Source organism: Chenopodium quinoa, unplaced genomic scaffold, assembly GCF_001683475.1.
Source record: "Chenopodium quinoa cultivar QQ74 unplaced genomic scaffold, ASM168347v1, whole genome shotgun sequence".
Taxonomy (NCBI): Eukaryota; Viridiplantae; Streptophyta; class Magnoliopsida; order Caryophyllales; family Amaranthaceae; genus Chenopodium; species Chenopodium quinoa.
This window is the reverse complement of record NW_018744502.1, coordinates 4,239,587-4,252,422: the sequence shown is the minus strand read 5'-3', so window position 1 is coordinate 4,252,422 and position 12,836 is coordinate 4,239,587. Positions and strand designations below refer to the sequence as shown.

Genomic DNA, 12,836 nt, shown 5'->3' with positions numbered 1-12,836 from the left:
GAACACATACTAAAATTAAAAGATCTTTAAGATTCTCAACACGCCTCAAAGTCTAAGATGGTCATAACTTTTTTTTTTCTTGAGAAGATATCATACAATAATTTTATGCTTCCTTAGATTTTTCAAGTGTCTTATGTTAACTTTTCTACACTATTTACGTAATTCACTTTTACCAATATAAGTGTTTTATACATAATAAAATAAAATATAGTAATGTGGCCATGTGGGTACATAATGAAATTTTCACAATTTATAGTTTTTAAATATTAACTTTTTATAATTTATATTCATTGATAATTAAAGAAATTATTGTTCAAAGTTTAATATTGATATACGTTCTCAGTCCAAAACAAGGGAGTACATATCAACTTCATTATGTACTTCTTACGTTGTGCTTTGTAACTCTTAAGTGTGCAACTTATGTGAAAATTTTAATTTATTATCTCCATATAAACCCTTGATATTTTTATAAATACCTCTATATTTCAACTAAATTTTTGAAATAAATTTGATCAAACTACTTAATTAGGGTCTAATTCGAAGTCAAAATTGACAAAAAAATTATTGAAAATGATCCTCAAAAACCTTCATAGAGCAATTTTATTGTTAGTTTGCAAAATCTAAGGTTCTGATTTGATGTCAAACTACTAATTGTTGGGGGGGGGGGTTATTTTGGTTTTTAAGGGTCTGATTTGATGTCAAATGATAAAAAATATATCGAAAATGCTTTGTTTAACATGCTAAGAAACACCTCGTTTTACATGAGAAAATTGATTCTTGAACCCCTTTTACGCAAGCGATTCTAGCTAGCCTCTCCTTCATCGTTGCCAGTTTCCAAGACTGGTGTCATCGAAAGCTCTGCTTTCATTATGATTGGCTACAAGAAGGGATAAGGGCAGGTGGGAACGAGCGGAGCGAGAGCAAGTTCTAGTGGCGGGCTATCTTCATGGTTCCCAGATCATGGTATAGAACGTTATTTAGTTCTTAAGGGTCCGATTTGAAGTCAAAGTTGACAAAAATTTACTGGAAATGGTCCTCGATCAAAAACCTTAATAACAATTTTATTGTTAGTTTGCAAAATTTACATATGATTAATACAATTAAGACTAATTTTAAGATTACTATACAGCTTAAGCCATGTCACCAAAAATCTATAACTAATACTAAAATAGCAACCGCTGACATCATTCTATCTTTAAATTAGACACATGTCATGTTGTTATTAAAAAAATTTCCCTCCAAAACTATAAATGATGTTATCATTTTATGATTTTTTTTTATTATTAAAATTTTGGTCAACAATATTATTATAGTAGCAATTTCCGAAAAATAATCTATTCTTTCTAACAATAATAATTTAATTTTTCTTCCTCAAGTACCCTAGCCCTTTCATCATTCAATATTTCTATGAGCTCTAATTTTATTTTTTTAATATTTGATGTATTATTTGTTTTGGAAATTTTTTTGTTTTTAATTTTGGTATGAAAAAAATAAACAAATTTAGAATATTTTATTTGTTTAAATCATGCATTGCACGAGACTAATCTAGTTTAAAACAGTTTGTGATAACGAATGGGACCTGAATGCTAATAAATAGTCAAGAACAAAAAAAAAGATTACCCTTCCAGTCCTAAATAATTGACACGTTTGACTTTTTTTTTCACTATCTATGTACTCCCTCCGTCTCATAATACAATATACCTTTGAATTTTTATGCGGGAATTAAGAAAGTTAACTAATTAATAGAAGTAAATATGTACATGTGGGGTTAGAAAGAGATAGAGAGAAAGAAAAAGTGATTGGAATAATTGAAGAGATAGAGAGAGAAAGTGCTGGAAATTGATGTTATAAGTACAAAAAAAAGGAAAAAAATGACAACTCATCAAATAGAGGATAATAATGTCAATAAGTACAACTTTTAAATAGAAAGAGGCAATGTATTTTGGTTTACACAAAAAGGAAAAGAGGCATTGTATTATGAGATGGAGGGAGTACTAACTTTAACTGTCGTTTGTTTACTAACACAAATTTTAGCATAAAATCCTGTATATTGTTAAATAGTTACTAATATAAAGATTTATAATATCAATTTTTTAAAACAAGTAGTAATTTTTACTAATGTTTAATCATATATATTTAAGGTAAAACTAATGCAAGTGTCATATTTGAGTGTATTAATTATTCAAGAACGGATGGAGTAATAAATTGATAGTGATAATGAACAGAACCTAAATATTACTGAAGAGAACAATCAATATTATTTAAGGTTATATTTTAAGGTTAATTAAGGTTTAAATCACTAACATTTCTCTCTCTACTTTATCCTTAGCTGGCTCATAATTGATACAGTATTAATTCGGGCCGGACGGCAACACCCCCACTCCCCCAGTATTAATATCGTTACATAATCGAAAATAGCTTACTCAGATCTGCATCAGCCTAATCCAAATGCCATTAATGTTACCAAAATAAACATAACACTATATGAGTCCCAGCAACACTTCCACATTCAATCATCACCAACTTCAACTTTGGTCCACAATTCTCCCCCTCCAGGTGAATCACATAAAAACTTTATATTTCGTATATGATTTTGAATAACATTGCACCATATATTTCTTTTTTTTTTTTTTTTTTTTTTTTTTTTCTTTTTTTACATGTGATATAATTTCTACTTCAATTTTATAAGAAAACCAAAGTCTTCCTCTCTTTTTCTCTCTCTCAGTCATTACAAAAAGTTTTGATTTTTCCGTTTCATATTGATGAACCAGAAGCAATTGTTTGTTTTATGGGTATCTAATACTTGTATTACTTGTTGAAATCCACATATTTAATCAGATATTTTCATTTCCACTAATCATGGGTCCATATTTTTCACTTTAAACTTCACACCATAAACAAACATAATCCTTGCATAGGGAGTTTAATAAAAAAAGGTAAACCCTTTCAATCTTTATAAAAATAAATTAAAAATATTATTATTGTATTAATCTTCTTAATTTTTCAGTTGATTAAATATATACTTGTATCTGTTATGTAAGGAGTAGTTATTTTTTTTGTTGATTGAACAACTATTTAACAGTATTTTTTTTTTTTTTTTGGGTAAACAACCGCTAGAGATTATATCGTTGGTTTATGTAGCGGATCCCATTGAATTTATTGGTATTAATGCATTGATATTGCTGTTGTTGTACTATGTAACAGAATTAGGTGGTAAGATATTGCTTGGTTAAGTTGCCTGATGGGATTGGATTGTTGCTTCATTGTAAGAAAAGAAGGGATAGGATTATGGAATCACAATTGGAACTAGCAATTAATCAATCTGTTGATGCCCATTACTCAAATTGGGTTTATGAAGCTTTAGATGAATTGCCCTGTAATTTTACTATAACTGATCCTTGTATATCTGGTAACCCTATTGTGTTTGCAAGCCGGGGTTTTTTAGAGATGTTTGGATATTCTAGAGATGAGGTGGTTGGGAGAAATGGGAGGATGTTTCAGGGGGAAGGGACTAGTAGGATGACAGTGATGGAAATTCGAGAGGCGATTCGTGAAGAACGAGCAATTCAAGTTAGTTTGTTGAATTATCATAAAAATGGGACACCCTTTTGGATTTTGTTTTGTATGAGTCCGGTTATTAGTGGGGAGGATGGAAGGGTAATCCATTTTGTTGCTGTTCAACTCCCAATTTCAAGGAAGCCATTGCGTTCTAGTAGACATGGTAAGAGTGATTTTTGCTTATGTGAAGATGGGGTTAAGTCGCGTGAATTTTTGCTTGGGTCTTGTAGGAGAGAGGTGTGCTCGGATTCTGTGTCTGAATTGAGTCATAGCACAGCATTTGATTCATTTTTTGACTCGGATATAGGTAAGACATTGCCACCAAATATTTGCTTATTGTTGTTGCTTGTTTGATTGCATCATTTAATTCAGCTCAAGTCTGCTTGTATTAGGAGCTTATTCATCAGTAAGATCCTTAAGACCTTAACCACATTTAATGGTTACAACTGTGGCATGCTTAAAGTTTGTGCTTGTTTGGTCAGTTCTTAATGTGTGCATATGACATTAGAATGTGTATGTCTCTATGATGTTTTAGCAGCTCGTATAGCTTTTTGCAATGTGCTAACTAAATGCATATCAATATATCTCAGTATTTTGAAGCATTACAATATTCTGATTTGGACTGGGACGTGGAAATTATTATAGCTTTTTTGAGTTGCTTTGCAGTACTACTGTTGTCTACTTATCTTTATCTCAATTTTGCATTCTTGGAAGCTTCTCTTTGATAGTCATGATGTTGTGGGTAACTTGAACAATGTTTGTTCCACCGTTTAACCTTAAAACCTACGGAGTAGTCCCTAAGCTTATGAGCTAGCGAGCTGAGCATTGTTATTTTCTTTTTGATGTTCATTTTCATTTCATCTGAAACAACCTTGATTTAAATTCTGTCTGCATCAAACATTCGTTGTGCAGTATAAAATTTGGTTCATATATGGCTTGATTGGCTTCTAACTTCTAAGGTGTTATATTGTGCTTGACAGGAGTAGAGGTTGAGGAATTTTGTGAAGCAAGTGAGTTTGATAAGCAAAAAGCTACTACGTCTATTAGCAATATTTTGTCTGTGCTAACTCAGTACAGTGCATTACGGGGCAAACCCATTTCTGAGAGGAGTTGCTGTGTGGAGGGGCAGAGCATTCCAAATTCTGCCTTACTAACATCTCTCGGTAGAATCAAACAAAGCTTTGTATTGTGAGTTGTTAAGATTGTTATTTGTTGTTGCTCATTATGAATCAATTTTTTGCATAGGCGTTGAATATCTGATTAATCTTTTTCATTGGCTTTCAGAATTGATCCACTTTTACCGAGCATGCCCATTATTTATGCAAGTGAAGCATTCTTGAAACTAACTGGTGGGTTGTGGTCACTATTAGGCTATTAGTCTCAAGTTTTCTAAATCTTTTGGAATTTTCTTTTATCATGTCCATATCTTGATATCTAGTCTATGTTTGTGTATATTGACAATCTGTAGAGTTGTCTCTTCCTGCTCTGACTCACATTTGAATCACATATGGTGACTCTAGGTTAATCTGCCCTTTCTGCTCTTCTTTTGCTGGAGTTAGTTGGGTGTTCAAATGGTTTCCTTTGAACAATCAACTACTGAGAAGAGAGGGAACTGGGAAAATTCTGCATTAGCCTAGATTTGAGCTAAAAAGAGCAGGAGGCTTCTAAAATTCATGTTTATCTATTTCAAACCAGATCAGGGATTACAAAATGATGAAGAGAATATAATAGGATGGGGTAATTTTTTTGGTAGATAGTGGGGGATTAAGAATAAATATACAAAGCATTTCTTAAAAGAATAATAGTGGGTAAGAGGACCCACATGTAGTAGTATACTTCCTCCGTTCTTTTTTATTTGACCTAGTTTGACTATTGCACTATTCAGATCCTCAGCTTTGACCGTCTTTTATGATTTATATGTAAGAACAACTATACTTATGTGGGATCTTGTTAGAATCGCCTCAATAAATACTACAACAATATCTAATTTTTATAATTTTGTCTTATTGAGAATTAAAGATATTGATGGATAAAGTTATATGTTGGCAAACGTTATAAATGAAACAGCCCAAGTAAAAAAGAACGGAGGAAGTATGAGAGAGAGTTAGTGGAGGGTTTCACATCACATGGGTTGAGTGGGTTTCTACTTTGAGTAACATGAAGATTTTTGTGGATTTCTTAAAAGGAATACATGAAGATTAATTATGGACAGGCCGGAGGAGTAGTTTTTTTAGGAACATTCTCATCCAATATGATCATCTGTCCACCCAAAAGTCACCTTGCTTACCTGCTAATTAAGCAATTAATGACTTAGATTTTGTCAGATCAATAGGAATGTGAATAATCTGATTGTTGTCCTGTGTAGGCTATGATAGACATGAAGTGTTGGGCCGCAAGCATAGATTTATAAGTGGCTCTGATACGGATCCATCCACCTTGTTGCAGGTATTTCCTCTTAGGACCAGGTTTCTTTATTGTTAGGTTTGTTGCCTTTTGTTTATTGGTGTATCAAATCAATCATTCAATCACGCCTTTCAGCTTGTCCAGCGAAGTTGGAACTGAGAAGAATTACTGGTACCATTTTTTTGTGCAGATATATGAGTGCATTCAGAATAGCAAGCCATGCACAACGCGAATCCTAGATTATAGGTTAGTACCTTAATTAGTATTGTACAGCAGTTTAAATTATTGATAAACAGCTTCTCTAGATATTTGGGACAGTAAGATAATCTTGTTGGCTGGTTTACTTTTCAGAAAAGACATGACTTCATTCTGGAATCTACTTCATTTATCACCTGTGCGAAATGCTTCTGGAAAGGTAATTTAAAATGTTTCTTAATTTTTTAAATAGCTCTAAGAAAAAATAATAGCTAATTCCGCTTTTGGAGAGCAGTTTTCAGTTCCTTCAAGCTTCTCAATTGCTTGCAGAACTCCTAGCTTAAACTGTGTTCTCTTGCAGATTTTCACCCTTAACCTGTGGGTCAATTATGCAGGCCACTTTGGTTTCAAGACCCCTTGGCCTACAGACAAGGGGTCTTGGTGTATAATACATGACTTGTCCTTCAGTTTTACGGACGAGTGCTTTGCAAAAGGCTGTTACCTGTTTATCTAATGTTTGTTTAGTACTCTATGTTACCGTGGTTCAAATATTGCACCCTAACTATTCCATCTTGTTGTGTACAAGGACTGCTTTTGGAGTCTTGCTCATCCAATTGAACTTGGGAACAAAAAATGTTATGGGATCTCAATATCGTGCTTAAATGACATCGAAGGAATGAAAATTCTGTGTTTTATTCACTTGTATGCAACATTGTGCTGCTAGACTACACCATGTTTGCTAGTTGAAGTGGCATATTGTTAATTTGCTGTAATCCTCTATCTTCCTCTGTTGGGATCAAAGGCTTAATTTTACATTGTCCCAATCTTTGTGGTTTGCAGGTAGCATACTTTGTCGAGGTTCATATGGAAGATTGTATAAATCAAGATGGACAAGCATTGAACGCAGAATTGAGGCAGCTTGGTGCTATAGCTGCAGTTAAAGTTGCTGTAAGGAGTGCAACTATGGGTCTTGGTTCTTCTAGATGATAGGAGCGATCATCCTGCATTTTGGCACAGGGCTTTGTGCTCAAATTTTGCCTCTGCAATATTGTAATATATCTTAGTTGAGTTCTCTGTAATCTCCATCGACATCACGTTGCAGGACTGCAGCTTAAAAGACACTACCATATTTCTGATTTATCCAGATGAATTGTACAAATCGAGATTACAGAATGCATACCACATATATAATTTGCCTCTTATTATCGACTTCTGCTTTGTCTATTTATTCATTCTAATTAAGGACAGCGAATTGCCTTTTAAATTTTGTTAAGGAGGACAGGAAGGATCCTTTAGACTGTTTTGATAGAGCTCTGTGGGTAGCACCGCAGTGTTAATGCTTAGTTACTAACAAATACTTTGAATTTGGAGAAGGTGAGAAATCTGGAGTGATAAGGAGTACTATCTAAAGTCAGAAAGTGATGAGCTATTGAGCTGATACCTACAAGCAGTTCTAGCTAGCGCCTAGCACTAGACTATGTAAGAGACTAAGGCCATGTTTACTTATTTTTACAGATACCTACAAGCAGTTCACCTTATTTTTACTTATTTCAGAAAAAAATAAGTTCAGTTCAGATCAAATCAGAAAAAATAAGTTCTAACACAATTTATCGTTTAATGTGAGGTCTTTTATTGCTATATATCTTTGATTTTGTAATGAAAAAAATTATGAAAATTATATATTAATAAAATACACATTATCACGAATCTAATAAGACCCTACTTGAAATACTTTTTCTTATAGATTATCGTATACATAAGATCAAAGTTTGGTCAAATTAGACAATCAGATCAGATCATACCAAATAAGATAAGCAAAAATAAGGTGAACTAAACAAACCCAGAATGTACTCGTTTTTTTTTTTAAAAAAATAATAATAATAAAGCCCTAAAAGTGCACTTGTTTTTATCTCCTCTCAATCTTACAAAGTTGTTCTTTACTAGTTATGACAAAAGTACTTCAATCCTATAATCTACAACGCATAAATCTCCATCTTGAGCAAGTTCGGGTCGCACTCATTATCATGTGATGAGATATGACAATGAGAGGAGTAACTCATTAGTCTTATAAAGTACTCCCTATGAATGTGAATAAGTGCATTCGCTTGATTGGCACACGTATTAGGCACAACTTTGACCATTAATATCTTTCATTGTTTATTACCAAAATTAATAAAATGTTGATATTATGGACATATACATTATGATTAGTTTAGCAAAACTTCACATAATAATAACATTTTCCCAATAGTCTATGTTTGGGGTCCAAATAACTTATACTTGGGCCTAGTCCATAATGAAAATAATAAAAGCCCAAAAGGCAAGGTTCAACCCTCAATCACATTTGCCAAGTCAGGTATAGCAAGGCCCAATCAAATGGCAGCCCATTTGATTGTCCAAGCCCTATTCATCTAATTGGAACAAGGTATAAAAGCTTTCATTTTTATACAATTACATTCATTCACATTAAATGCCTCAAGCAACAAACTCTCTTGCATAGTTTTTCTCTCATCATCTTGCATCCGTACTGACTTCGGCATCGGAGGGGCCTTCCTCGGTACACCCCCCGAGGCCAGTTTACGTTTGCCTTGCTGTGCAGGAAATCCCCAATTCGGTTATCACTCGAATTGGGCTTCATCTCCACTCATCCGAAGGGCCTGCTGAAGGTCCATTGTTTTCTAACCGAAACAATTTTGGCGCCGTCTGTGGGGATACTTACAAAAATTCAGCCAAAAATCTCATACGAATCTTAGCAAACTCAAAAAATGACTAAGAGTGCAAAGAACTCTAAAAAAGCTAAGAAGATGGGTCTTATAACGGTAACGGCCGGTAGAACACCTTCCCCATCGCCCGAACCGACTGCTTCCAACTCCCCGAGGGGAGAAAATACGCGTGAGGGATCTCCTTCCCAACGGGATTACCAAAATGGGAATTCGCCGAGGGATAGTGAGGTTCATAAGCGTGATCCTTCACCTAGCACGCGTTCAACTCCTCCTACCGGACCGTCAACCGAGGAGGTCATGAAGGCCATGGCTGTGTGCATGGACTTTATGCATGCTCTGGGAGGACGCTTCCCATCAACAAAAAAGTCACTCTCTCCCCCTCCTAGATCGCATGATCGAAAGAGGAAAAGTGGAACCGAGGGAGAGAGGCAGGCTCCATCCTTGAAAGGGGAAGGTAGCCGAAGGGCTGGGCATCCAGGTGATTCCGGGCAGAATCAGAGGAGAGGCTCTGGCCACTCCAAAAATTCCAAAGCTCGTAACTCCGGGGATCATCATGATAGCCATAATGTTTCTCGCCGAAGCGTTCATGAGCGCTTGGGAGGCAAAGAAGGAGGGGTGCATAGTCGCCTCACCTTCCCAGAAGGGTCTCAGCCCTCTATGTCACGCAAGGGGACACCCCCTGCATCCACCTCTCTGAGAGGGAGAAGCAGGGTTCCTTCGGCACGGCAGAAGGGAAAGGCCGTAATGGTTCCAACCAGTTCCCCATTCTAAAGGTGGATACTGGAGGAACATGTGCCGATGGTTAAAATTCCGGCACACATTACATATGATGGTACTTCGGATCCGAAGGACCACATAGCCTCCTACGAGGGGCATATGTACCTTAACCCCAGGTCCGAAGCTACCTGGTGCAAGTACTTCCCAACAACCCTTAAAGGTGTGGCCCAATCATGGATCACCAAAGGGCTGAAGGAAGGCTCAGTAACGGGCTGGAGCGACCTGGCCAATAAGTTCAGAAGTAAGTTTTCCACGGCTAACCGCCGAGAGAAAACTACTGCAGAGCTCATGGCCTGCAGCAAGCGGAGGACGAAAGTCTCCGAGATTATTTGACTCGCTTCAGCAACGAGTCATCCAGAATCACAAGTCTGGATCAAAGCCTGGCCATATTCGCACTACGGAATGGCTTGCAAGCTGGCAAATTTCTGGATTTCATGGTCATGCATCACCCGCAGACCTTGGAATAAGCCCTCGACGCCTTGGATAAATTCATCCGAGCCGAGGAATGGAACAAGGCAAAGCTGCAATCTCAGTCCGGGCTTGCGAAACCAAAAGGACAGCAGGCCGAAGTTCTAGGGTCAAGGAAAGGGAAGGCAAAAGCCTCAGAACCTCCCTTGACCGCAGAGCCGAAGAAGGATAAGGCTCCCTACCTAGGGAAATTTGAATCTTACACTTCTCTCACCTTACCACGTACTAAGATCTTTAGTGCGACGAGGGAAGAGGGGAGATTCAGAAAGCCGAAGCCACCTCCTTCCTGGCATCAAAAGAAAGGGAAGGACCATTGGTGTGAGTTCCATGAATCTCGTGGACATCGCACCGAGGACTGCCTCCAGCTGAAAGACCCAATCGAAGAGCTGGTCCAAAAAGGATATTTAAAGAAGTATGTCGCGGAGCGCCGCGAAAAGAAGAAAGCTGAGAAAGATTCTCGGCAAGAGCTGGACTATCACCGGAAAAGGGACAAACCTCCCAAAGGAGGGCACAATGACATCCTGACCATTTCCGGTGGCATATCTTGGAACGCACTTAAGCGCCATCTGAGGGGCCTCACCCATCAGATTCATCATGCCGAGTTCCAGAAACCGCAGTCTCCGGTGCCGAACATAACGTTCACATCTGAAGACTGCATGGGGGTGGTGTATCCCCATGATGACCCTTTGGTTATCATGACAAGCATTGCAAATCACAACGTCTATCGGACACTGGTAGACGGTGGCAGCGGGGCGAATATACTTTTTCGGAAGGCATTCGACCAGCTGAAGTTGGAGAGCAGGCATTTGACTCCAGTCCCTTATCCGGTCACTGGATTCAACGGCTCTTCTTCATATCCAGATGGGAAGATTCTTCTTCCCGTCAGCCTCGGCAAAGACCGGGCAAGACGAAGCATCATGGCCAAATTCTTGGTCATTGATGCCCCATCAATATATAACGTCATTATGGGGAGACCCCTCATCCATGATGTTCAAGGAGTCGTCTCGACATATCATCAAGCAATGATCTATGTTTCAAGCGAGGGACGCTCCGAAAAAATATTGGGCAGGCAAAGGGAGGCCCGAGAATGTAATTCCCTCAAGCCATCCAAGAGTCGCCGAAGCGACAAGGATGATGAGGAAGAAAAAGAGAAAGAAAAGGAGCGGGGTACTAAAAGGTCGAAGGGCCTAAGTGCTTCGGCTCAGGGGTCCCCAAAAAAGAAAGCATCTTTGGGGACCGAAAAGGCAAGCTCTTCGGACGGACCGAAAGATTCGGACGACAGCCAGCCGAAGAAAGGAAGGTCTGCTGAGATTGACAGTAGACCTGAACCATAAGAGTCTGACTCTAAGGCAATGGAGTCAGATGAGCAAACCGAGTCAATCCAGTTGACCGAGGGGGATACCGAAAAATGTGTCAACATCGGACAAGGTCTCGATCCGAGCCTCCGTGTTGAATTAATCCAACTCCTTCGGGACAACAAAGATGTGTTCGCATTCTTAGCATCTGACATGCCAGGAATCGATCCGAACCTCATCTCGCACAAGCTTAATGTCGACCCCACATGTCGGCCAATTAAGCAAAAGAAGCGGAATTACTCCGCTCAGAAGAAACATGAAATCAAAGCCAAAGTCAAGAAACTTCTGGACGCAGGGTTCATCGAGCCCTGCCAATACCCTGAATGGCTGGCGAATGTAGTAATGGTTCAGAAAGTTAATGGCACCTGGAGAATGTTAGTTGACTTCACGGATCTGAATAGGGCCTGCCCGAAGGACTTCTATCCCTTGCCGAGAATCGACCAGCTGGTTGACTCGACAAGTGGTCATGCTCTGCTCAGCTTCATGAACACATTTTCTAGGTACCATCAGATTTTCATGCACCCCGATGACAGAGCAAAAACGGCATTTGTTACAAGCACCGGGGTGTATAATTACAAAATGATGCCCCTCGGCCTGAAGAATGCCGGGGCTACATATCAGAGGCTGGTGGACCAAGTGTTTGCCGAGCAAAAAGGCCGCAACATGGAAGTCTATGTTGACGATTCCATCGTCAAAAGCAAAGAGGCGAAAGACCATGTTGCGGACCTAGCTGAAACGTTCGCCACTATGAGAAAGCACCCAATGAAGCTGAATCCGAAGAAGTGTGTCTTCGGCGTGAGGTCTGGGAAATTCCTAGGTTTCATGGTCAGCAAGAGGGGGATTGATGCCAATCTCGCTAAAGTTCAAGCAGCCCTGGATCTTCCCGAGCCGAAAACAAAGAGGGACATTCAGCGTCTTACTGGGAGGATGGCTGCTTTATCCATGTTCATCTCAAAAGCCTCGGACAAGGGTCTTCCCTTCTTCAAGGCGCTGAAATTTCCGAAATCAAGGAGCTCACATGGGAAGATGAGCAAAAAGTAGCCTTCCAGCAGCTCCGGGAGTACTTGGCAAACCTTCCGACGCTGGCAAGACCAGCTGAAGGAGAAGTCTTGTACCTATATGCGGCAGTTAGCCCTGCTACAGTGAGTGCGGTGCTGCTGAAGGAAGAAGAAAAGGTTCAGCAACCGATCTATTTTGTCAGTCATACTTTGATTGATGCCGAGACGCGCTACCCTCTGCTCGAAAAAGTTGCATATGCGGTGGTAGTGGCAGCTCGGAAGTTAAGGCCTTACTTTGACTCGCATCAAATAGTGGTCTTAACAGATCAACCGCTGGAAAAAGTCCTCGGTAAGGTGGA

The 12,836-nt window shown here is 38.6% G+C and overlaps 2 protein-coding genes across 3 annotated transcripts; both read left to right on the top strand.

Annotated features, from left to right (window-relative positions):
* The first annotated feature begins 2,374 nt into the window (after positions 1–2,374).
* LOC110698015 (protein TWIN LOV 1) lies at positions 2,375–7,365 on the top strand. Of its 2 annotated transcripts, none has more exons than XM_021875417.1 (8): positions 2,375–2,556; positions 3,205–3,865; positions 4,539–4,746; positions 4,843–4,907; positions 5,924–6,003; positions 6,152–6,207; positions 6,313–6,376; positions 6,997–7,365. In XM_021875417.1, exons 2-8 carry the CDS (start codon positions 3,289–3,291, stop codon positions 7,141–7,143), a joined length of 1,197 nt encoding a protein of 398 aa, XP_021731109.1. In that variant the 5' UTR covers positions 2,375–2,556; positions 3,205–3,288; the 3' UTR covers positions 7,144–7,365. The 2 variants fall into 2 exon arrangements, with proteins under 2 accessions (XP_021731109.1, XP_021731108.1); XM_021875416.1 differs by lacking the exon at positions 2,375–2,556 and adding an exon at positions 2,612–2,936.
* A 2,312-nt stretch (positions 7,366–9,677) lies between these two features.
* On the top strand, positions 9,678–11,458 carry LOC110698237. Its single transcript, XM_021875635.1, has 2 exons — positions 9,678–9,897; positions 10,125–11,458. Exons 1-2 carry the CDS (start codon positions 9,678–9,680, stop codon positions 11,456–11,458), a joined length of 1,554 nt encoding a protein of 517 aa, XP_021731327.1.
* Positions 11,459–12,836: the final 1,378 nt, after the last annotated feature.